Here is a 25,440-nt window from a genome sequence, read left to right on the forward strand (position 1 = left end):
GGATTCAAGAGAGAGGTCTGTAGGGAGAGCTGTAGAGTCAGTGCAGCATTGTTATCTCAAAGGTCCCCATGTTTAGCACATTTTAGTTCACAGCCCAGGTGTTTCTCTCAGAGGTTGTGCTGCTTCAAACACCATCCACTCAATTATTTAAAATTCAGTTGCTATGGATCTACTCAAGGTGATCAGTTTAAAGAAAATGCAGATGGCCTCTGGTTTTGGGTTCCCGCCGCGCTTTGGTTAATTTGGTATGTAAAGGTATTAGGTTAATTAAATGCCATGTGTTGCATGGAGACTGACTGCATTTGTGGATTAATCAGCACCCAAGTGTGTTCTGTGCTGGATGTCCTCAAGCTGGCAGCATTTCTTTTTTTGCTAAGAAAGTAAAGAACTGAAGAGAAGTCACAGGGAAATGAAGAGTTTTTCTGTTAATCTTGCGGTCGTTTCTCTGGGACTAGAGGTTGCAGTGTCCTTCGTGTCTCCATCTAAGCTTCACCCCATCCTGGAGAGACTGGAAGAATTGAAGTGAAGAGAAGCAAAGTTGTTCACTTTGCTTTGAGGATCCCACAACATCCAGTTGCACAGGGCAAGTATGGCTGGTGGATGGAAGTTTCTCTGCTAGAAGATCTTTACCAAAAGCCAGATTGTGAATGAGGTCAGTGTGTGCCTTGCGTGCAGCAGACATGGCCTTGCCAAATTTCTAAAGCAAACCGGCCACATCTCTCTGGCATTCATGGTGGAATACGTATAGAAAGCAGAGGGCAGCAAACACAGCTGCAAGATTTTGGAAATGCTGAAGAGAAAGAAAGTTGTCTTCATGCAGCCATGTGCTGAGGTAGTGGAAGATCAGGACAGAGACCAAGGCAAATGGACACTGCTCCGCAACGTCAACCAGGCCCTGAAGCCCACAACTATTTTAGCGGTAAGATAGGGGTTCCCAAGCTACAAGCACGGCTGGGAGCTTTTAAGCTACTTTAAACAGTCAATATGTCTGATTACATCCTTCAGCTATTCTCACCTTCCTCCTGAGCCTTTGAGAACCCCCATCCCAGGTCCTTCAGCTCCCATGGTGCAGCCTTGTAGTCCTTGCACTTGGAAGCTCCTCCTAAAGATCCTGTTTTAACTGTGTTGATCTTTGTGTGTAACCACTGTGGTGCTCCCTCCTCTTGCCTGACTCTTTGGCTGTCGTTGCCCTTAGGTTGTGAGGTCCTGAGGGCAGCGTCCACCCCAAAGCCTTTAGAAAGGCTCTAGCTCCTCATGGCTGCTTTGGGGAGGAATAGTTAGAACATGGGACATGGATTATTGGGCAATATTGGTGATACATGGATGCTTATACTAGCTGATTTTTGAGCTCTTTTCCAACCTTAATGACTCTATGATTCTAAGACTATGTCAACACTGTTAAGTGCTTGGTGGTATCCTCAGTGTTTCGTTGCCTATTTTGGAAAATAAACAACATTGCTCCAGGCATGAGGGAGATTATATAACTTAAGAGCCTGTCCACTGGAGCTGGTAAATGCATGAATCACCCTGATATGGCCTGAAATCCCCAATGTACTAGCTGTTATTTGGGCTGATCCAAAAGTGATTGCATTAGTAGAAGAAATGTCAACTGACTTCCATGGCTTTTATATAAAATTCATTGAAGAGGAGGAAGGAAATAAGTCGGCGGTCTTAATAAGTGATGTTATTTTTTAACACAATCAGACGTTCCTCAGCTTACCAGCTTAGCCCATCCCATAAGACTTGTGGCGGTTTTTTTCTACCAGTATTAAGAATGGAATTATAGTGTGTTTAGAAAGAGCATTTTGAGGGGACAAGCAGCCTGTGCATTAGGCAGGCAAAGCACAGGAGTTGTCCTAGTGGTAGTACAGGATCAATTTACCTTGAGAATAGCAGACTGCCTTTTTATCTCAGTTGTGTAACAGAATATATGAAGCAGGCTGCCTTTACAGCTATTTAAAATTAGAGATTTTTTTTTTTAAGTAAAAAAGCAACATTACAATGTTTTGTTTTCTTGATCTGGAGCAATTTTTACCCTGCTGATGAGATATCAGAAAGACTTTCTACTGAGCAGACTCCCCAGCTCTGCTCTTGCTGTCACCTTGATCAAGTTACCTACTCCATGCATAAATTTGCCCAGCTCTGCAGGTGAGATAATACTGCTGAGCACTCTGAAATGCTTTCACAGTCTTGGATCAAAGGAGCTAAGAAATAAATATTAATATAATTTGATTTATAATGTATCTGTGCATGACACTGCTTTCATATGTGGGGTTTTTTTATTCCTTTTTAACCAAGTTATGGGATGTGAGATAAGGCAGCTAATGAGAAAAATATCAGATTATATTTGTTGTGAGTTTTGTGAAGATATTTATTGAAGTGCTTTAGCAAGACCTTCTGAGGAAATGGAAACACAAAGGGCTGGATCCTCACTGAGTGTAAGCAGCATGGCTGATAATATCCAGGTGAAGCCAAGCAGTCAGCTGCCAAAGGTGGGAACCCCCACAGAATGGCTGTGAATCTCTGTAGCATTTCTCTAGGTGTTGATCCCTGGATGTAACCTTACATCTCTGTGACTGATATGTAGCATCTGTCTGAAGTCTGGGTAGTGGTTGGCAGTCCAATCTGCAGCAGAGGTTTGGAACTAGATGATCTTTGAGGTCTCTTCCAACCCAACCCAATCTATGATTATATGATCCTGCGATGAAGTCCCACTGAGCAAGAATATGTTGGAGTGTGTATATGTGCTATACATTTTCAATTCCCACTGCCTGAGTGGAACTGAAGGTTGTTCATCAATCCACGGGGTCAAACAAAATCTATAAACGCTCTCCACAGAAATGGTCAACTAGTGACCGCTGAGGAAAGAGGTTATAACAGTGCACATGCAAAAGGATCCTTTCTGTTGTTGGTCTCATCTCTACCAGCAATTTTTGAGGACTTTGGAAAGTAGATACTGCATTTCCACCATGCTTCATAGGTACAACTAGAGGTGGCCTGCAGGAATGTGGATCAGATGGATTTACTGATCTTACTGATTCACAGCGTCAAATCCAGTTGCTTGAAGAAGTGCATTTTCTTGCTTGTTGCAAAGATTTTTGATGATGATTGAGGTGGAAAAATGGTGAGGTCAGATATTAGGAGAAATTTCTTCTCAGAAAGAGCGATAATGCATTGGAACAGGCTGTCCATGGAAGTGGCAGAGACATTGTCCCTGGAGGTGTTCAGGGACTGTGCAGATGTGGCACTAAAAGGATGTGGTCAGTGGGCATGGTGGGGATGGGTTGGGGTTGGACTTGGGACCCTTAGAGGTCTTTTCCAACCTAAATGATTCTAGGATAATTTAACCAGGTAACTCCCAAATGTAGCACCTCACTCCATTGAGATTAGAAGTGGGAAATAATTTTGCCTTGTTTCAAAGAGTCTTGTTTGCTATTTTAGTTTTGGGTGCTTTTTGTTTTTTTTGTTTTTGCATTGAGGAAAAAAATTCTTTAAAGCCTTTTTGCATTCAAGTGATCTGATACCCACAAAGCTGATGAGCAGATAGTCCCTGCCCAGCAGGACTAATAGAGGTTTATAGGATGACCAATGACACGATGGATGGGTAGGGGTGGATAGGGGTTAACTATTTGCTCTGTCTTCCAAAACAAAACCACAAGTTCTCAAATGAAGCAAGACATATCTGAAACACACAAAAGGACACAGCTTCTCATGCTGTCTGTCACTAAACTTTTCCTTTGAGATGATGGATGCCAGCATCTTTGCACAGCTTCAGGAAGCAGCAGGCACGCTCATGGTAGACACAAGAACCACTGAAAAGTATTATTGCAACTACATCCAGCTCAACTGCTTTTACCTCCCAGAACCCATCTGTGATGAATGAATTATATGTGTTGCAAAGAAAACTATACCTTGTACCAGTGTCTCAGGTTGAAAGCTTCAGCGTTTTATATCCCAAGAGATGCTGAGCCTTCTGCAGCATTGGCTGTAATGGTCTTCTCTTTGTTGGCAGGGGGATTATGTGTGGATGGACCTCAAAACCGGTCGGGAATTCGATGTCCCCATTGGAGCGGTGGTTAAACTCTGTGACTCAGGACAGATCCAAGTTGTGGATGATGAAGGCAACGTAAGTATAAAGGGTTGTGGTTGCCATTCAGCTCTGTGACTGTTGCAGGCACAGGCCCCAGGTAGCATTAAATACATGATATCTGGTTGTATTTGAAAGCCAAACTTGATTTGAATCTGATTAAAAGTGATGGGATTCTCTTCATTAATATCAGTGGATATTGGAACCAGTTCACAGCTTCAGAAGCAATTTTAGCTCTGAGCCAAGCTCCTGCCAAATAGAGACAGCACAACGCTTCAATTCAAACATAGTCAATAGATTTAATTTTTTTCATTCCCAGTGATTCCAGAAATATGAGGAATAGGGCTTATAAAAGGAGATTCATGATGACTTTGTCACAGACTTCTCGTGTGTCCTTGGAAATAACTGTGGAAAGAAGACAACATTATGTCTCTACTTTTGTGGCTGTACTGGGAGTGAAATAGTGAGAAGTTTCTTGAGAACAATGATGACATAGACTGTTTTAAAGGAACCTCTATAGTACAAGCAGAGAGTGACCTGAGGATGTTTCTTATCCTTTATCACTTTTGATAAACCTTGGTTCAGCTGGATGCTTGTGTCCAGTTTGTAGGGACTTTTGAATTCCTTTATAATTGATCAGTCTAAATAAAATTCTGTCAATAAAAGTGTAATTTACCACCTTGTCCATCTGTCTTTGCTTTTTTAAATATTCTTTTCTATTCTTAACAGTGTTTTGCAGCAAAGGGCTAACCAGTGATGTGGAAATCTAGTTGTTTGAACAAGTTGCCATCTGTTGAAAAACTTCCCTGACATGCTGGATGTCCATGCTGCCCCAGATTATGCTTCTGTCAAGATGGCTCATGTCTCTTGTCACTCTAATAAGCCAAAATATGTTTTACTTCTGCTAAGAATCTCTCAAATTAGTCCCTGTTGTGCCTCAGTGGTAGAAACTATGGTCTGTGTGCTATTGCTCTTCCACCTGGTCCTTCTGTCTAAGGTGAACTGTTTCTTCCCCTCATCCCAGTGGTTTCCCATTTGACTTATCTTTCCCTGCCTTCATTCTCTTCCCAGGAGCACTGGATTTCCCCGCAGAATGCCAGCCACATTAAACCCATGCACCCCACCTCTATCCACGGAGTGGAGGACATGATCCGGCTGGGGGACCTGAACGAGGCAGGAATCCTTAGGAACCTGCTGATCCGCTACCGGGAGCATCTCATCTACGTGAGTGTTTCCCCCATCTCCATCTACTGCTCTGCACTGTACTTCCAGCTCTCCTTAGCTCTTGGAAACCCACATCCATGTTTCCTTGGTTGTAATAAGCACCTGGGCTTCTAGGACCCAAATGGTTGGATCTATCTGCACTGGTATGCTGTCGTTCTGTAGAGAAATTGTTGCAAAGTTTATGGTTGTCCCAGGAGAAGCTGGAGACACTCTTACTTGTGATGAGCCAAGTCCCTGTCACCTCCTTACGCAGCCCCTGTTGAAGTTTTTGGAACACATATCAAGTTCAAGCACATGCAGTGAACAGTTTAACCCAGGCCACATGCAGGCTGAAGTAACCATAAAGAAAAAAAGACTGGCAACTATAAGCTGTACGTGTCCTTTCTGCATTCTTCCTCTGAACTGTTAAGGCATCCAGCCCAAGTGGGTGAAAAGAGCATTTGCTGGAGGTAGAAGGGCTGGAGAAAGGGTGAGAAGCTGCTCATGGGTAGAGATATGTACAATGAAGTAAGCAGCTCAGAGAAGAGCTCCAAAGTACTTGTCCCAACTGTGTTTATAACCACTGGGATCCTGACAGCTGAACTTTTAGGACAGTAGTATCCCTCCTTAAGTTAGCTTGGTCTTGTAACATTTGATGGGCTCACTGCAGCTTTTCTAACCCAAACAGACATCCAGAAATCAAGGGTTTTACAGGGAGCCAGCAAGACTACTCTTCTGTGACAGCACCTCAAAAATCAAATAAGACAAGAGTCAGCATTCAAGTGTCTGAGTTGTTTTTTTCAGCATGCTACGTGCTGAATAGTCTGGTGCACAGTCTAGTGCTGGAAGTGAGGAAAGTGTGTGCTTGCCACTGGTAAATTATCTCAAACAATCTTTGTAAATACAATATTATTGCTGGGTATCTCTCCTGTGCTACAGCTTTCTGCTGCTCAGGTGAGTACCTGCTATGACTCTGAAGGCCTTTTCATGGCAACCTGCAGATCTGCTTTTTAAAAGGCTCTAGAGATTACTAGCTTTTCAAGCCAGAGGGAATTGCAGTACGTTCTGATCTGCTAGACAGTAAAAACTAACAGACTGTATCCATGATTTTATATTCTCAAGTCTTCTTGTTCTGCTTGTTGTCCAGTGCCTTTTGAAAGGTTAGTTTTGGATAGTATCTGGCAGATGAGGTGAACTGCTTTAGAGCTGGCTGGGGCTCAGATAACCTTGGAAATATTATATTGGAAGGAAAGTTGGGGTTGGACATCTACAGTCCAAATTCCATCTCAGCATGTGTCCAGCTTTTAAGTTTAATGTCATACTCTTGTGTATAACTGAGTAACAGGCAACCTGAATGACACCCAGGATATACAAGTAGCCAATAGTTTGAGGTGAAAGGCTCATTCAGAAAACATGAATTTATCTGTTGAGCATTACCCCTTTTCTTTTGTTTGAGGACACCCTGTAGTTGTACCAGGGGGAAAGCCCATTTCTCTGTGTGTGTGAAATTTGGGATCATGCTGAATATTTTTTCAGTGGTGTCTGTGTATCTCTCCTGAGGGTCCCTAAGCCATCAGGCAAATGTCTGTTGCCTTGCTAAGTGAAGTCCTTGCATAAAATTTCATGTGTGCAATATCAGATTGCCCACAGATAAAAGCTTCTCCTTCATGAAAGTCTGCCTCTGAGCTTCCTCACTAAGCCTTTCACAGGCATCCAGGGAGATTATGAACGTGAGTGAATGATGTTTGGCAGAGTCTTGCTAACAAGTGCTAATGCAGCTGCTAACCCAGAGACGAGACTGGGTGGTGGTTTGGGTAGAGTAATTCACTAGCAATATGGTTTCTCCATGAAATCTCTGAGTCTGATGGTGACAGAGCCAGGTGTATTGCAGGTCTACTGTGTAAGGGGTCATCACTCAACTTGTTCTAATTGTGAGTAACTGATCACTCCACTTGCCTTCACAGTGGCAGGTGAGCACTGCCTGGAGCATGTTCATCTGATTTTAGGCTGGATCCTAAGTCCTCGAGTTTCACACCTCTTTGGTTTTCTGGGACTGAGGAAGATTTAGTTGTTACCTTTGCAGTCTGTCACACAGGTACATCCTTGAAGAGGAGCACCTCCAAAGAGCTCATTTTCTCACCAAATAATTTTTCCAGGTGTTTTTTTTTACTAGGGTCTTTTGTTACAACCTATTCATAGAATCTTAGAATGATCTTCATAGAATCACAAAATTATTTTATGATAAAATTGTTAGGTTGTGTTCATAGAATATAATGGAATCGATATAGAACAACATAACCCATTCCTCAGACTAGTCCTGCTCCACACAGTAAACCACTTGTATTTGCATCAGAGAGTTTCCAAGTTACTGTGCTTTGATTGCTCCACATGGCTTTGAAGTGGCAGCACGTGACCTGAGCACCACAGAGCAGTTAGTGTAATGTCAGCATCAGAATGACATCGAGAATCATGGAATCATTTGAGTTGGAAGGGACCCTTGAAGATCACCTAGTCCAACTCCCCTGCAATGAACAAGGAATGACATAGAGCACGTAGCTTGATAGAGATGTATGCAAACCAACCCTATCTATGTGAGTGTTATTACAAGGTCAGGAACTCAACCTTAGATTCTCATCTTTTTTGAGAGGAGGCTCTGAGGAGTACATTTGTAATGAGCATGGTAAATGTTGATGGCAGTTTTGCAAAGTCAAAATATGTAGGCATGCCCAGTTCTCTGTAGTGTTGAGTTATTTTGGTGGTGGTTTGGTTGGTTAGTTTGTTGGCTGTTGGTTTTTTTCTGAGGTATCATTTGTACTGTCTCAAAGTTTGGTGACTTTGCCTTCATTATTTGAAAGTATTTCTGAGCCCCCAAAGTGAAGGGTAACTTTTCCAATAGGTCTTCAGTCCCTTTTGTGTCATCATCTCCTTAGCTCTGTGTAAGGTATAATTCTGCTCTAATAAATTACAATTTTCCTTTCTCTCCTCCCTCATATTTTACTCATAAGACAAACTGCGGCGGGAGGGTAAGTAACAACTCTTGGAGCTGACATTTCTTATCATTCTTGTGCCACCCATTGGATCACTCGTTTCTGTTCTGCGTTTTCATTTAATTTGCACTACCATTGCTGCTGCTTCACAAATGCATTAAGAGCACCATCCCATTTGCTGCAGAGCTTGGCCCTCATGGTGAAGCTGTGACCTTCCCCAGAGCTGGAAAGTCCCCAGTCTGTCAATGTAGTATTGCATGGTTAAAGCTTAAAGTGCTTCTCAGTAATTAATTCAACTTGCAGGAAAAAAAACCTTCTGCAACCAAATGAAAAGAACTTGAAGGCTTGGTTTGTACACACTGGGGGAAACCATGCTGAATAGCGAGGTTATTTGGCAGGGAGTTTGGACTTTGGGTAAGGTTAAGTCTCTTTAGCTAGAGATGAAAGCAATGTCTGCTGTTGCCTTCTTGTTGCCAAAATGCAGTAAAGTTTGGTAGAGCTTTAACCCTGTAAAAATCCAGATGAAGTCAGCCACAGTGCTCTGAGTAGTGAGGGAAGCAGGCTCAGAAAGGATTTTGATTGGGGCTACTTAAAATGTAGGTCATGCAGGCAGTAATGAATTTGAGTTGTGGTTTCTGATGTAAATGGTCAGCTACAGCTGACCCTCTATCAGCAACACTTGATTTTCCCAACATGGAATGGCTTTGCTCTCACCCAGGAATAGAAGCCAAAGAGATAATCTTTCCTTGGAGGTGCCCTTTGTCCCATCATCAGCAAAGCAGACAAAGTTTTTTGTGAGAAGTGGGCAAACTGTGAACATTTATCAACTAGGAATGACCTAGGAAAGCAAGCAATAGAACAGGAGTTAGTGCTGACAAAGTCTTTTGTAGATCACAAGGGAAGGGTCAACAAGAGTATCCAGGAATTGCATTCCTTAAACTAATGGTTAACTCCTTTCTTGAGCTTGCTGGCAGTGTTTGGGGCAGGTCAGATCAATATGGCTGAAACACAGGGATTTCAGAAATCTCTGCAAAGTGTCCGTCTTTTTGAGAAGATGCTCAAGGAAGATTGGAAATGCCCCTCAAATTAACCTGGTAATAAATTATGAAGAGGAAGACAGTGTTCCAGGTCTCTCACCCAGTACTGAAAGGAAACTCAGGGGTCGGGGCAACGTTGGTGATATAAAGCCACCCAGAAATTGAGACCAGTCCTTCTCTGAATGTTAAGTTTACCTCCTCTGTCACTGTGGAGGGCTTCTCAGGGACTTTGGTTCTTCCTTACTTCAGTAGCTTCTTCTAACATGCAGTCTAAATTATCTCACAGCCAATTTCCACACTTTGTATTTGTGGCAACTTTGTCCTTGAGCTTCAAGAGCTTTTCTCTATTCCTGACATTTAATCTACTATTACAGAGAAGACCACAACTTTCTTGCTTAGTTGCTTCAATAAATTCAAATCTCACCTAGGCTGAACAGAAAGCTTCTCTCTGGTGTCGCCCAGGGAGATACAAAGTGACAGCCCCTAAAGGCTTTCAACATCCCTACTAGAGAGCACAACTGCCACCTACTGGCTGCCTTTCAAGAAGACAGAGCTGGTGGGAAATGTGTAGATAGTGAAGAACAAATTATCACCTGTTTCCACTGGAAACCTTTCTTTCATGTCTTAGGGATAGGGTTTTGATGGGAGCAACTCAGCCTGGGCCTGTGTTATCTTCAAAGTTCATAAGCATTTTTGCTTGGTACTATTTGATTCTTTTTTCCAAAGGCTTATTTTTGGTTTTAGATCATGCAGATGGAAAGATAAGTTTTCGGTTTGGTTTATTTCTTTTTTTTCCTAGAAGAATATTTTCAGCACTTTTGTAGCAGATTTCATGAGAAATGAAGGGGAGATTCAGCTTTCATAATATTAGTTATCAAAAGTTAGCCTGGAGAAGGCAACGGTTCATTTTACATAGAACCATAGATTCATTTGAGTTGGAACAGACTTATAAAGATCATATGATGCAATTTCTCTGCAATGAACAGGGACATCTACAGCTTGGTCAGGTTACTCAGAGCCTGGTAGTCATTGTTGTAGTCATTAAAAGATATGAACCCCTTGGTTACCCGAGATGAATCTCTGTTGACTTGCTTGCTCTAAACAATAACTTTTAGACAGTTGAAATTGGGGAAGGATGTTCTTGCTCTCAGACTTGAGCTGGGATATGGCCAAACTTCCTAACCCCAGAGTTGTATCTGAGTGAGAAGTCAAAGACCTTGAGTCCTTCGTTGAGAGGATTGAGAGAAATAGCTTCTGGAAAGGCAGAAATGAAAGCACATGACACCACAAAGAGTTTTGCTGCCGAAGGCTCAGGACAACTTTGTTTATCTGAGTGGAACAGAGAGCATGGGATGTGGGAAACAATCTCCAAATCCTTCACATCTTTAGAACTTGTGCAATGCACTAAGTATATATTTATGGCTGTGGGGTTGTTCTTTGCAAATATTACCTTGACCTAGCTCTAAATCTTAACTGAGGAACACCTGAAATGAGAATTAAAGCTTGAATCCATCTAGTGCATGAGCAGGACTCAGTCTGAAATAAATTGTATAGTTTGGGACTTTTGTTCCAGCTTTGCTCCAGCCTCCACCCTTCAAGCATCTTTGACTTGTATGTCATCTTCCATCCAGCTTTTGAAAAACACTGATTTTTCTGACCTCCACACTCCAGCCAAACTACCAGAGCCTCTCAGCTAGGTATCGCTGTCCCGTATCTTATATGTTCTTCTCCTCCAGACATACACTGGTTCAATTCTGGTGGCAGTAAACCCCTACCAGCTTCTACCCATCTATTCACCGGAGCAGATACGCCTGTACACCAACAAAAAGATTGGGGAGATGCCACCACACATCTTTGCAATCGCTGACAACTGCTACTTCAACATGCAGCGCAACAACAAGGATCAGTGTTGTATCATAAGGTGAGTTGGTAAATTTCCAAATGCAACATGCACTGGAAAAGGCAGCTGGTTGACAAGGAACAGATAATCAAACATAATTGGGAATTAGAAAGAGTCATTAGATACCATATCCACATAATGTTAGTGTAGAGGTGGTCTCTTCTGTGCATTATAGTAAAAAATATCATCTTGCAAGTAGCATCCTGCTTCTTGCCTTGGTTGCCTTCCCCTCTCCCCTCAGTGGGACACAGGTTGGATATTAGAAAAGACTTATTCACTCAAAGAGTAGTTGGGCGCTAGAACAGGTTGCCCAGGAGAGTGGTGGAGTCACTGTCCCTGGGGGTTTTCAAGAAACACATAGATGTAGTACATAGTGACATAGTTTAGTGGGTAGTATTATTGGTAAGTGTATGGCTGGGCTAGATGAGCTTAGAGGTTTTTTCCAGCCTTAACGATTCTGTGTCTATGGGACCTGTGGCTTTCTCCAAATGGTAGTATTTCAGTGCATGTGGGCAGTTCGAGTCTTGTGATGAATCTGGCCCTGAACCACTGGCTCAAGGTGTGGTGATCATACCTGAAAAAGCACTGTCTGAAGGTGCTTCCTGACTTTCTTGGTGACAGCTGTACAATAGTATTTGCTGGAGAAGCCCAAACCCAAAAGCAAAAGCTTGGCCACATGAATCAGAATGTAAATCTGTATCCTGGCTGGAAGTTATTCCATATTGTATCCTAATATTTGGATATAACCAGCCTTTGGGATGCTGGAAACTTATCCTTCGTGATCTCTTCCCACTTGTGATAACAGAACAGAACCAGAGGCATCAATCCCTTTGTAGACAGTGAGAGGGAAGGTAGCAGGAATGCATCAGGGCTTCTACTGACCCCAGTTTCTGTCGTCTTTGCAGCGGTGAATCCGGAGCAGGGAAAACAGAAAGCACCAAACTGATTCTTCAGTTCCTGGCAGCTATCAGTGGTCAGCACTCCTGGATTGAGCAGCAGGTCCTGGAGGCAAATCCCATCTTGGAAGGTGAGGCTCCAAATGGTAGAGGCATTTTCTGATGGCTAAAAAAAATCAGATGGAAGAAATGCATAACATGGTCAAATGTATGTAACCATTTGTTGAATCCTAAGTATTAAAAAGTGAAAACAAAAAGCAAAACATGTGGAAGCAACAATGCGTTCGTTGAACTGTGTGTTTCCACCTGCATTTATTTTTCTCAACAGAATTATCCTCTGATTTGCGCATTTTCTAGCTGCAACTGTCCCAGTTCATTGCATGGGAGTTGGAGTTGATGACCTTTTTAGGTCCCTTCCAACTCATAAAATTCTATGATTCGCCTTTCTAGGAATAGTTTTGGCAACAGTTGTTGAAAATAGAATATTTCAGCTAACTTGAAATATATTCCAACATTCTGATTAATTTTAAAATAATAATAATAACAAAAAAATCTTCATTTCTATATAAATCAGAACATTTTTCCCAAATTTCAAAACAGAGACCTGAATTTTGCCAAATTATCTGTGTAGTCTGGGATTTCAAAAACCGAACAGCAAAACTGGTCATGCTGTGGTTGCCCCATTCCTGGAGATGCTCAAAACCTGGTTGTATGGGACCCTGGGCAGCCTGAGCTGAGGGTGGCAACCAGCCCATGGCAGGAGGGTGAATCTTGTTGGTCTTTAAGGTCTCTCCCAACCCAAGTTATTCTATGACTCCATGATTCTATGATTTTATGAATAGCAAAGCCCACCATTTCCTTCCAATATCAGAGAATGGAGGCAGAACACAGAAAAAGAAATAAAGAATGAGATAATAAGAATCAACTTGCTGGCTATCCCAGGTGCATAAGCAAGTATCTGTTAGGGTAAAGAACAGCTCCACAGTTATAACTGGATGTCTACACATTAAATGGTTGATCTGAACCTCCAGGAATAATGTAGGATGGAACTTTTCAGCAGAAAGAGCAGTATTTTCTCCTTCTCTTCATTAAAGAATAATGAGATTTTAATCCACCTGCTATTCTCAGTGAGCAGTGTTTGCTTGGTAGGTAACCCATAGAAATCAATAGAAATGTGAATATCCTGTCAGCTTTCCATGAATACTGGGAGCTGTGCAAACAAGCAAGTCACCAGCTCAGCTTTCCTTCTCTGCTCTTCTCTGGAGAATCCTTCAGTCCAGTATGAAGGTGCAAGACTGCTCAGGGATGCATGGCATGCACACATGGGATTTAAACGTACATTTCACCAGGAAAACAGACATTTTGTATTTTAAATACATCTCCAGCACCTGGCAGCAATTTCAGAGCATGCTAACACCAGGGCATGCCTCCTACACCCACACAAAGGACAGAACTGCACTTCATCGTGCACAGACCCTTCCCTGCATGCAGACTGCTCTCAGAGCTGTCTCCCTCTGGAGGTTGGCTTGGTTCCTCTGTGTTTCCTGAAGGGATGAGCTCTTTCCATCTATCACCAAATCAGTCACTGACAGTGACAGCTCACGAGCCTGCTGCCATCACATCTTTTCTTGGATAAGGTCACCTTTTTACCATTCCTCCCTCTTGATACTCCTCTCTTTGTACTGAAGAGAATTATCTATGGAACATCCTGTCTCCCACACTGAAATTGAGCCAGACAAACTTGAAGGCAAGGCTTTGGGCTGCTTTCTAGACTCTTCTGGTTTTTTTTTTCCTAGACAGGCTGAGCCTCATGTTAAACCTCATGAGGTTTAGCAAACCCAAACACAAGATTACACCTGGGTCGTGGCAATTCTCACTGTCAATACAAGCTGAGGGGCAAAAGGATGGAGTACAGCCCTGACGAAAAGGACTTGGGGATACTGGTGGATGGCAGATGGACATGAGGCAGAAATGTGCTGGGGAGATTTAGATTGGATACAAGGAAAATGTTTCTTACAATATGGGTGGTAAGGCATTTAAGCATGTTGCCCAGAGATGTGGTGGATGTCCCAACCCTAGAGACAGGCATAGTCAGGCTGGATGGGGCTCTGTGCACCTTGATCAAGCTGTAGGTGCCTCTGTTCATTGAGGAAGAGTCAGACTAGATGATCTCTATGGATCCCTTCCAACTCAAATGGTTCTCTGATTCTATAATTCTGACACCAGATCCGCAATCCTTCCCATGTCAGGTCCTCTCTGAACCATTGCAATCCTTTCCCACAGCTTTTGGGAATGCAAAGACGATCCGTAATGACAACTCCAGCCGATTTGGAAAGTACATTGACATCCACTTTAACAAAAGGGGAGCCATTGAGGGGGCCAAGATTGAACAATACCTGCTGGAGAAGTCCCGGGTCTGCAGACAGGTAAGGTGGCATATCTGCAAAGCATGAGAGTGAGCCCATTGACAGTCGTAGTGACATTATCAGAAGAGCTGATGGTTGCTCTTCTTCTGTAGGCCCAGGATGAGAGGAATTATCACGTGTTCTACTGCATGCTGAGAGGAATGACGATGGAGCAGAAGAAGAAGCTGGGTCTTGGGAAAGCTACAGACTACAACTATCTCGCTATGGTGAGGGTGCAGAACAGTGAACGTTTGGAGGGATGATATGGTGAGAGCTTCTTAGCAAGAGAGAGACAAGTGGGAGGTCCTCCTCTAAGAAACTATTTTGCTGGTTATAACCTTCTTGAGTCTTAGTCAGCAAATAATGAGATTTATTTGTCCTAACACTTTAAGTCTTACCATCTTAGAACAAATCCTTAACCCCTGTGTATTAGGCATGTTATCCTTTGTATTAGGCGTGTTATATCTACCTTTTCTGTTGGATGGTTTGTGGGTTTTTTTTCCTCTGACCACTTGTTTGGAAGTAGCTAGGGTGCTAGATATGAAGCAGTGCTCTTGGAGAAACAATGGAAGGGGAAACATGGAGAGAGACTTTATCAGAGATTGTAGTGATAGAACAAAATGTAATGGGTATAAATTAAAAGAGTGGAGACTTACATTAGATATAAGGAGGAAATTCTTTATTCATAAGGTAGTGAGGTCCTAAGGTGGAGCTGCTGGGTCTCCAATCTTGGGAGTGCCCAAGGTTGAATGGGGCTTTGGTCACCTGGTCTATGGGATGTGACAAAACTTCCAACGAAGGGCTAACTAGAGCTGGTGGTTTTATTGCTTTTTCAGCAAAGCCCTGTGTTAGCTTAAACTTGCACCAATCTGTGCTAAATTCACTCAGCTTTACCCCGTGCAACATCCTTGTCTCCCCAGGGTAATTGCACAACCTGTGATGGCAGAGATGACAGCAAGGAGTATGCCAACATCCGCTCTGCCATGAAGGTCCTTATGTTCACTGACACAGAGAACTGGGAGATCTCCAAGCTGCTGGCTGCCATCCTGCACATGGGGAACCTGCAGTATGAAGGTAAAAGGACAAAATGCAAGGATATGTTCCAGCACGCTTTTCCTCCTTATTCTGCACGGTGAGGCGGAGCCAAAGAAGCAGACCATATTCAGACCCCCTGTCACAATACCATGTTAAAGACTCAGATGTTTATTGTAAGATTTATAAGGACACTTGAGATTATTGTGTTGTGTAAAGACAAGAAAGGAGGAATAAATACATCTGCCCACTCTGCAGAGCTGACAGGCTTTGGTGCACACAGTTGAGATGAGCAATCCTGCTCAGCCATCTGCAATAGGACCCCAGTACACGTAATCTCCACCTTGCTGCATCTGTTCCAGCATCCTGGGGATGGCAGCCCTTTATTTAAGGCTATGACATTCACCTCTCCACAATTAAGGAATATGGATATGACCATAGATCACTCAGCAAATCCAGATTTTGCAAGACGAGATCAACAGCATGGTCAAGAAATACCTAGATGATTGGATATGTCTTTGTAAAGTATCAAGCCATCCTGGTGTCAGAAATGACTTGTTAATATGAAAAACAGAAGCCTGAAACCCTTACATTCTAGAAACTCTGATGGTTAGATTTCATCTGGCCACCAAGATGAAGCAATAAGGAGAGAACATTTCCCTCTCCACTTATCTTCTGCAGAGCTGCATCCCTTGCTGACTGCTTTCCCTGTGCATTTCTTCCCCCAGCTCGGACCTATGACAACCTGGATGCGTGTGAGGTTGTGCAGTCAGCGTCACTGATCACTGCAGCATCGTTGCTGGAGGTCAGTGTCTCTATAGTGGTGGGTGGTGCTCTATTCTTTCTGGCTTGTTCCTGCATTCCCAGTGTTGTGGGAAGGCTTAGAAAGCCTCATCCGAACCAGGATGTCTTTGCCCTTCCAGCTCTAGGAGGTTGAAGAGGACTGTGGAAGTCATACTTAGCACTGGCAGTATGGAGGATGTCTCCACCTGAGCCTCCGTTCACATTAGTGGAGAGAAACAGATATTTTGGTGGTACATAGTCCTAAAAAAGACACTCCAAACAGTCCATAAAACAGCCTGTTTTTCTCATTTATGTAAGGTCGTTATGGTAGCCAAGACAGTGGCATACACCTATCTGTGTGTATCTGGTGAGGTGAGTCAAGCCTCACTCAAACATTCTCAGAAGGGCTGGAGAGCTCCTCAGTGCTTCCCCAGCACAAAATAAGCCTCTCTCAGGGACACTACTCATTACTATGGCCACAGAGTGTTACCCACAGCCACTTTCAGGCTGTTTGCATCGACTTTATGAACTGGATGTTTCTCTTGCACGATCTCAAGAGTACAAAAAGGTAATGACAAGATGCTAAGGTACATTGGTGCTGGCAGGCTTTTCAGGATCTCCTTTTTTATCTCCGCTCCCCACAACTCTCAGTATGTCACAAAAAACATTTGTCATAGGAAAACACTATACAAACACTTATTAATTAGCCTTTCTACAAGTGTCTGTGACATCATTTGAGATCTGCAAAATGATGCTTACCTCCAGTTATGAGGGTCTGCATGGTTCCTATCCAGCCATTTATGCCCAAGCTGTGATAAGAAACTCTTGAAGTATAAAGTCAGCAACTGTGTTTGGTGGTGCCTTTGGCAGGTTGACCCTCAGGATGTGATGAACTGCCTCACCAGCCGAACTATAATCACCAGAGGTGAGACTGTCTCCACCCCCCTGAGCATGGAACAAGCTCTGGATGTGAGAGATGCTTTTGTAAAGGTAAATCTTAGAGTGTTCCTTCCTGTTCCTGGGGATACAGTGAAGAAATCTGTCACTTTTGAGACCTCAACATCCACTGCATAGGAAAAGTGAACTTCAGGAGTATATCCTCAGCTACTCAGACCAACTCTTGCAACACATGGAACACCCACACCTGAATGTCAAGATTTTGGCATGTTTAGATCAGTGAAGATGTGCTGGTAAATAAAACATGTTGATAGGGACAAAGCTGCTCAGCTGCCACCAGAGCACTTACAGAGAGCATCATTTGAGGCACAAAAATAGCTTACTACAAATTCTGCTCTGATCTTTGTAGGACTCATCCAGGCAAGATATCCTGGGCTTGCCTAATGATGTAGCGTGTTTCTGCTGACCCACAGAAAATGAAATCAGTAGAAAGATGAGCTGGGTTTAGAGTAAGCACATAGGAAAGTATCCAAATTCGGAATTTTGCTTTAGGTTTTCCTTGATCTAGTCTTTTACATCCATTGTCTTTAATCCACACAGTGACTCTTGCAGCTTTAAAACAAGTCAAGAGTCTAGAGTAGTCTTCCTTGGGAGCTGTCCAGTTACTGATTATGCTTTAGGGATGTCTGTGCCATCAAGGGGGAGTGGTGCCATGAACTATCAGGGTGAACTTCTAACTTCTCTCAGTGAGCTCCATATTTGGGATATTGCAGGGAATTTATGGACGGCTCTTTGTGTGGATCGTGGAGAAGATCAATGCTGCAATTTACAGACCTCCTTCCCAGGAACTCAAAAGTGTTAGAAGATCCATTGGCCTCCTTGACATCTTTGGCTTTGAGAACTTCACTGTGAACAGGTATGGAGCCTTCAGGAGAACTAGGCCTTAACCCCCCTTCACCAGCCCACACTCAATGTCTTGCAATTCTTTCATCTCTCCTGGGATGAATAGGATTTTATTGATCCAGGCCTATTTCTGCATGAGACATTCTCAGAATTCATCATTTTTATGTTGCAGAAAATAAGATACTTCCATTGCAGATAACCTCCAACTGATCTGTTGAGGCTACATTCAAACAACAGTGGTGAAATTGTTCTGGGGCAGAAAAACTGATCAGCTGGATCATTGTAGTGATTGTTAGTCAATAGCAAGATTACTGAACATTGGACAAGACCTGAAGATATTGCTTCAAGCATAGGAGAGGGATGGAGAAATAAAGACTACGGTGGATCTAAGCTGACCTTTCATCCACTTTCTGTCCACAGTTTTGAGCAGCTGTGCATCAACTTTGCAAATGAGAACTTGCAGCAGTTCTTTGTGAGACACGTTTTCAAGCTAGAGCAGGAGGAGTACAACCTGGAGAACATCAACTGGCAGCACATCGAGTTCACTGATAACCAGGATGCCTTGGACATGATTGCCATCAAACCCATGAACATCATCTCTCTCATTGATGAGGAGAGCAAGTTTCCCAAGGTGTGTTTTGGTCTCAGCCTTCCTTCCAGTGATTCTTCTGGTTTCATCCCCTTTCTATTTGCACGCTGGCAGTCCGTGAGATGTCTGATCAGCCCTAAATCAGGCACCAGGGAAAATATAGCATTCATTCACCAGCCAGTTATCTATTCATAGCTTTTTTTATTACTCCAGGTGTATCACAAGCATGCTTAAAAAAATTAACATTTCTGATGGAATAACACACCTGTAAAGGCTTTAGAATGGCTTTTGACTGAAAGTCAAAAGAAAAAATATATTGTTAAATATAACCACTCTTGACTATTTTGAATACAGCACAGTACTCCTTTTTTTTTTTATGTGTGTGTTCTGCATTTGAGATACCCTTTCCAACCCAGCCCTTGTCAAAACAAATACACACTGTCCCCTGAGGAAAAAAAAAAAAAAAAGAAATATGCTATTGATTGGAAAATTATTGTCACGGGAAAAACCTTGGTTTAATAGATGACCTTTTCCCATGTTCACAGGGTACAGATGCCACGATGTTACACAAGCTGAACTCCCAGCACAAGCTGAACACCAACTACATTCCTCCAAAGAATAACTATGAAACCCAGTTTGGTATTAATCATTTTGCTGGAATTGTTTACTACGAAACAAAAGGTATGGGATGGCCCCTGGGGCACTGCAGGTGTTAGGGAATGCTCAGGGGAAGGCAAGACACTGCTGCAAGGAAGCAGAGTTAGATGGCAGTCCATACTAATGTCAAATGTTCTCCTTTTCTGTCTTTCCTAATGAAATCCACTCAGGTCCATTCCAAGCCACGGCTCTTTTAAGGACATTTAATTGTCCTGAGGTCTGGGGTAATGTTGTGTGCCTGTATTAAACTGTTCACAGGTCTGCAGCTCTGTTTCATTACACAGCACAGCTTTTCCTTAACCCTTAAGAAATTCCATACAAATAAAGGGCACATTTTCATTACAGTTTCTTGCTTTTGTGCACCTCTCATTACCCCCAAAGAAAAGACAGTAGCCCAGCAACTCAGAAGCTGAATACGGGGCACATACTGGCTATGTCACTCTATGTCATCAACCTCTCTGTTGTCCCATTATCCTCCAGGTTTCTTGGAGAAAAACAGGGACACTCTGCATGGAGACATCATTCAGCTCGTGCATTCATCAAAAAACAAATTCATCAAACAGATTTTCCAAGCAGACGTGGCAATGGTAAGGCACACAGAAGGTAGGAGAAGATCTTTATTTACAGGGAGAATTTTCTTTGGAAGAGTGGAGAATTTACAAAAGGTCTTACTGTTCGGGTGATCTTTGGGGTGTTCCAAACCTTATAGTATGAGCCAAAAATCAGTAAGTGTGAATGCAGTATAGCCACATTCACACGCCCAGAACACACAGTTCAGTTCTTAAAAGACTGTTTTGTGCTGTGATTGCTCTTCTACTAATTGTACTGGGAGAAGAACAATGAGTTTTTTATTGTAGAAATCTTACTGCTGAGTAGTCCAAATCTTCATACAATAGAGTGAGAGATGGAAACCAAATAACTGCTCTGAATGAGTTGAAGATCTAGCATCAAAAGGATGTTGGGTCAAGACTTTTCAAAGTAACCAAGTTCTTCAAGTGTTGATGTCCTTTTTCCAAATGTCAGCCAATGCCACTGATGGTGCAAGGGACTTAGGGACTTTCAGGAGTGCCAAACAGATTGAAGTGCTGAATACCACGGACTGCTAAGGAAAATTAATGTTTAAATTCCCAATAAATTTCTTAAAATAGGCTACAGGTGCTTTTGCAAGGATTATTCAAAATGCTTAACCACTCAGCTTTCCTCCTTCTGAAATGAATAATCAATATTACTTTGACTTTATTAGGAATGAAATAAGGTTTATCAGCCCTACTCAAGCTACCAATTGGCACGACACTCTCCAGATGTGGATGCTCCTGCTGAATGAGACACTAAATCCCTTAGCATCAGTGATGCTACCCCCCCCTGTTTTTTATTGCTTATTCCTCAACCCTTTTAGTTTTCACTGCAAGCTTTGCAGCTTACCTTGGAAATGATTTCTTGCTTGTTTGGACAGGACAGACATTTGCTATGGGGAACTGATAAGAGGGAGCTCTCAGGTTTATGTGATTGTGTGGACTTAGTCATGGGGACACTTACCAAGCTGCTGTCTTTAAAAGATGCTCTCAATATGGCACTGCAAATCTGAGATGCCTAATAGGGTATTGTCTAAGAACTGAAACATTTAAAACATCAGAGCACATTATCATTAAACACTGTCAGAATCTATCCTGAATGGCAGTCCCCTTGCCATGATGTTTAATTTTTTCTGCTTTTCTTCTCTGAATGAAGGATTTGTAACCTAATACAGAAGAGGGAGAGGAGAAAATGTTCTGTCATAGATTCTCTAATCATGCACCACGTTAGCATGAACTGAGAGAGCGTGAATCCCCTAAACACCATGCAAACAAGAACTGCTTAGATAAGTAGGATGATGTAGGAGATGAAATGACTTTGTCATTGTCTTTCACAAAAATTCTATCATCTTTGCAGCCCCTTTCTTCAAAAGCCTCTCCTAAAAGAAAAAGTAGGTAAGCACAGGTTATAGGAATGCATGCAGCAAAGACTTGGGAAAAGACTCTGCTTGGAAGTCTGCAAACCTTTCTTAAGTATCAGGAAGACAGTCTTCCAGAGACAATCAGGCCAGGTCAACCAAATATAAGAATATTTCTGCCTAAGATAAGACCAGTGGCCACTCTTGTAAGAGCTGAATGAAATCATTAGGCTATTGGTCCTCGGGAACTTCTCAATGAGTTCATAGGATTTGGTGAAAAACAAATCCGTGTCTGGTTTGTGGCATTCCAGCTTTCAAATGTGCTCTTCACATGGCTGAAATTTGAAGGAGCCGTTGGTCTAGAAAGTTTCAAATCCAACCTATAGAGTATGTATGAATTTGTAGTTACTGATCCCTGAATAACCTGTTTTTTGTGCACACCAGTTCCTGTGTATAGGAAACCAGGTACTGCTGGCCCACACAGGGCTGAGTTTTGTTCATGCATGCCCATTGTGGAAGTCTATCTGCATGAATTGGCTGAACTGAAGCATTGCTTTGAGCACTGTCGAGTGAAATGACAAATTCAATAGGAATTGTACATGGCTCCTCTGAGGAATCAACGTGGTTCATAGCCACCATGGACTGGCAGTCCTACATGCTCCAGTTGCAGAAAGACAGAGCAGGAGAGATGGAAATCAAAGATGGGATATTGATGAACAGAAAAAGGAAGAGCAGATTTGGGCGCTTTTCCCTTGGTGAAAAGTTCATTTCTATATGAACCTATGTGACTACAATGCGGGGAATAAGAGAGCAGTACCTTTAGAATTCTTGTGAAATTTTATTTCTTGATGGCATCTTCCAAACTGATCTGAGGACAGCAGAGATTTGCAAGGGAGAAGGCTGGGGAAGGCTGAAACTGGTAACAAGTGAGTTGTTTCCAAGAGGCAAGAGCTGGACATCAGTGGTTCCCTCAGCTTCAGGGGTGTGAATGTTGAGAGAAAAAGAGAAAACCCAGGAGGAGAATCAAAAATCAAAGAATTAGTACAGTTTGTTGATAGGATGTTTTAACACCTCCATGACTAACAATGTCGGGCTCCCAGTCTGATTATTCCTTCTTTTCACTGTTTGCTCTTCTCTGTCTCTGTTCTTTTTGTTGTTTTTTTTGTTTGTTTTGTTTGTTTGTTTGTTTGTTTTACCTGTGCTTCATGTAGTTTCTCTGTGGCTATGCATCCAGCACTTTTGGCCAGTCGCCCACACCCACACCAAAGGTAAACTGAATACATGAGTTTCTCTGCTGTATGTTCACCTCTCCTTGGCAAAGATTGTGCTTTCTCTTATTGGTCTATTGCTCTCCCTGTGTTCTCTATAGAGGATCAATTTCAAGTGTTGATGTGACAAAGAGCATTTTTAGGGCTTGCTGACTACATACAGAAGTATGAGTCATTCATTTGTAGAATTTAATCCAGAAGAGATCTATCATGATGGGAGTTTGGTTTGGATAAAATCAGAACCAGCCTGAGACAAAGTTTTGGATTTTGATTTTTGTTTGTTTTGTTGCTGTTTTTGTTTGTTTGTGTGTTTGTTTCCTGATATTTGAATCATATATAACTTCAGACTGACCATCTGTGAGATTTTGTTTATCATTTTACCAACACTGACTTCAGTGGGACATTACTCCTTAATGCAACAGCATATCTGGCTCTGTTTTGCACATTTGCAGGCAGGAGGCTGATGGTTCGTGCACAGAGATTCTTGGATTACATTATGGGGTCGCTTGGAAATGCTGTCATTCTCAGGAACAATTCATGCCTTGTGAGAGCTCAAATCCAACTCTTCAAAGGCACAGTTAATATTGAATTTTTCCATGCTCATCCAAACAGGCTCTTGGCGCCTGTTTTAGGTCTTTTCTGTTGTACCTCACCTCCTGACTGGTTCTGATGGCTTCCCAAACCTTTTGTGCTACATGTTTTGCCATAATGTAGAGTACTGTGTGCTAATGGTTTTGTGACATCAGCTTTGTGACCCTGCCTACATTTCCATGATAACCCGGTAATAGCCAAAGGATTATGTTAGAGGTGGACATGGCTTTCAAAATTCAGATCCTTGCATGGGCTGGATTTCAGTTCTTCTTACTTCCGCATTGTTTCAGAATGTTTGTATTTGGAATTCCAATGAGGATGACGTGACCCAAAATGAACCAAAGACATTCATTCCTTCTCCTCCGTATCATGATTGAAAAGTGTTTGGGTAGTAGCACCTCATGGAGCCCTACTCTAGGACTGTAGCAATGTCACACACCAAAAGGAAAAAGCCTTCCTGAATTAAGATATGGTGAAGGAAAGCAAAAATTGTACAAAATGTCAGAAATGTCATGTCAATTTTTCTCTGAAGACAACAAGAGATACAGGGAAATGGAAGAAATAACATTGATGATTTCTAAGGGTCTTGCTGTTGACATTACGGTTCTCATAACATAGCCTAATGTTTTGTAAGTTTTCTAACAAAGAACTGATCATATTTGGTAGGGACTGAGGTAAGGGAAGAACAACAGTTACAACATTAGCTTGTAAAAATGGAACCTTAGTTCAAAGTTGCTCAGCACTGTTATCTATCCCATGTCAGCTCTGCCTATCAAGGCGCTTTCCAGATTGCACGCCCTTTAGGACAGTCACTGTCTCTTCACTATGTGCCACCTCAAAACCCACAATGAGGTGACCTCAACTTTCAGGGTGACCCAAAGGCCACCCCATTGACATTTCCCACAGCAAACAGTGAGCATCACTGTCCACAGACTTGACCAAAAGAAGGCCTAAAGCACATGCTGTTTTGGCATGGCTCAGGGCTGCAATCATAATATCATTAAGCTTGGAAAAGACCTTTAAGATGACCAAGTTCAACTCATCCCCACCATGCCCACTAAGCACGTTCTTCAGTACCACATATCCACAGATCTTTAACACCTCCAGGGATGGTAACTCCACCACCTCCCTGGGCAGCCTGTTCCAATGCCTCACCATTCTTTCTTTCTGAGAAGAATTTCTTCCTAATATCCAACACCTGTGAATCCTGCTTATCCTTCCCTATTACACAGATCTCAGCCTCCTTGTGCTAGACTATCTGTGGACAGTGATGAAGAGACAGTGTATGTTCCAAAGATGCTACAATCTAGGAGTTTGAAAGCTAGGATATATCTGACCAGGAGAAAAGTAGAATGTTTGCAGCTCCTTATCCCTCAGTTTGTTGGGATCGTGTCTATTTTGAGCTAAAAAATTCTTCCTGCACAATAAAGCTTATATTTTCAGTGCCTCATGTTGTTGGAAGGCTGCTCCACTCATTTTTTTGACCACTGTGTTGACAGAACAAAAGAGATGTGATTGTCCCCACACTGGCACTGAGGTGAGGCAAGAGGAACAATTACTTCAGCGTTGTCATCCTGCCCATGCAGGAGGACGCTGATGAAAAAGTCTTGCCCAAAGTTTCATTGTGTAGCTGAGAGCCCAGTTAGTGTCCATGGAGTTGGTGTCCACCATGGAAGGGTCTGTATGAAATGTCAGGGATGTAGGGGAGATTCATCCATTCCTCTCCCAGGCCCATGTGAATAGATGATGCCCTCAGGACAGGAGGAGCCTGGAGCTCTCTAATGATCTGGATAAGAATTCAAATTTTGGCCAGGAAGAGAGTTCTGGCCAATGTCTCTTCTCTCCTACCATTCCCATCAAAAGGTTCCTGGGATGCAAATAACACTACTGCCTTATACCAGAGCTGGATGCATGCAAGGAAGAACTGTAAGGCATAAGCGAGGCAGGATCTGCTGTCTGGGTGCAAAATGCTCTTTCATTCCCAAATAGGAGACCCTTGCACAAAGTCTTACACCTTCCCTACCACCACAGCTGACAAATGATCTCTCCCAGCTAAGTCCAGATCAGCAAACCTGACAATGAGGCAGCTGCTTACAACTCCCAGCTGCACTCCTGCATTTGTTGCTGCTTCTTGTGACTGTCATTTCACATTGCACAAAGGTGACGGCTTGCACAGAATTGGCAAAGCGCTAAGAAAGCAGCCACCAAAGTTATCCAAACTAGGATTCTTAAACAGCCTATTGCACACCAAATCTGTGATGAAATGTGAGCATCA

The 25,440-nt window shown here is 42.6% G+C and overlaps 1 protein-coding gene across 1 annotated transcript in view; it reads left to right on the forward strand.

The window, feature by feature from the left end:
• The first annotated feature begins 834 nt into the window (after positions 1-834).
• MYO7A (myosin VIIA) overlaps positions 835-25,440 on the forward strand; it is a 60,896-nt gene continuing 36,290 nt past the window's right edge. The window contains exons 1-14 of the mRNA XM_065729934.1: positions 835-919; positions 4,013-4,126; positions 5,159-5,311; positions 11,051-11,235; positions 12,120-12,241; positions 14,394-14,536; positions 14,629-14,742; positions 15,436-15,589; positions 16,276-16,352; positions 17,201-17,320; positions 18,001-18,143; positions 18,551-18,761; positions 19,265-19,400; positions 19,857-19,963. Coding sequence (XP_065586006.1) covers positions 4,028-4,126; positions 5,159-5,311; positions 11,051-11,235; positions 12,120-12,241; positions 14,394-14,536; positions 14,629-14,742; positions 15,436-15,589; positions 16,276-16,352; positions 17,201-17,320; positions 18,001-18,143; positions 18,551-18,761; positions 19,265-19,400; positions 19,857-19,963 — 1,764 coding nt within the window. The 5' untranslated portion in view covers positions 835-919; positions 4,013-4,027. The remainder of the gene's footprint in view (positions 920-4,012; positions 4,127-5,158; positions 5,312-11,050; positions 11,236-12,119; positions 12,242-14,393; positions 14,537-14,628; positions 14,743-15,435; positions 15,590-16,275; positions 16,353-17,200; positions 17,321-18,000; positions 18,144-18,550; positions 18,762-19,264; positions 19,401-19,856; positions 19,964-25,440) is intronic.

Source organism: Cyrtonyx montezumae, unplaced genomic scaffold (genome assembly GCF_038088225.1).
Source record: "Cyrtonyx montezumae isolate F1298 unplaced genomic scaffold, pur_monq_1.0 scaffold_12, whole genome shotgun sequence".
NCBI classification, from domain to species: domain Eukaryota; kingdom Metazoa; phylum Chordata; class Aves; order Galliformes; family Odontophoridae; genus Cyrtonyx; species Cyrtonyx montezumae.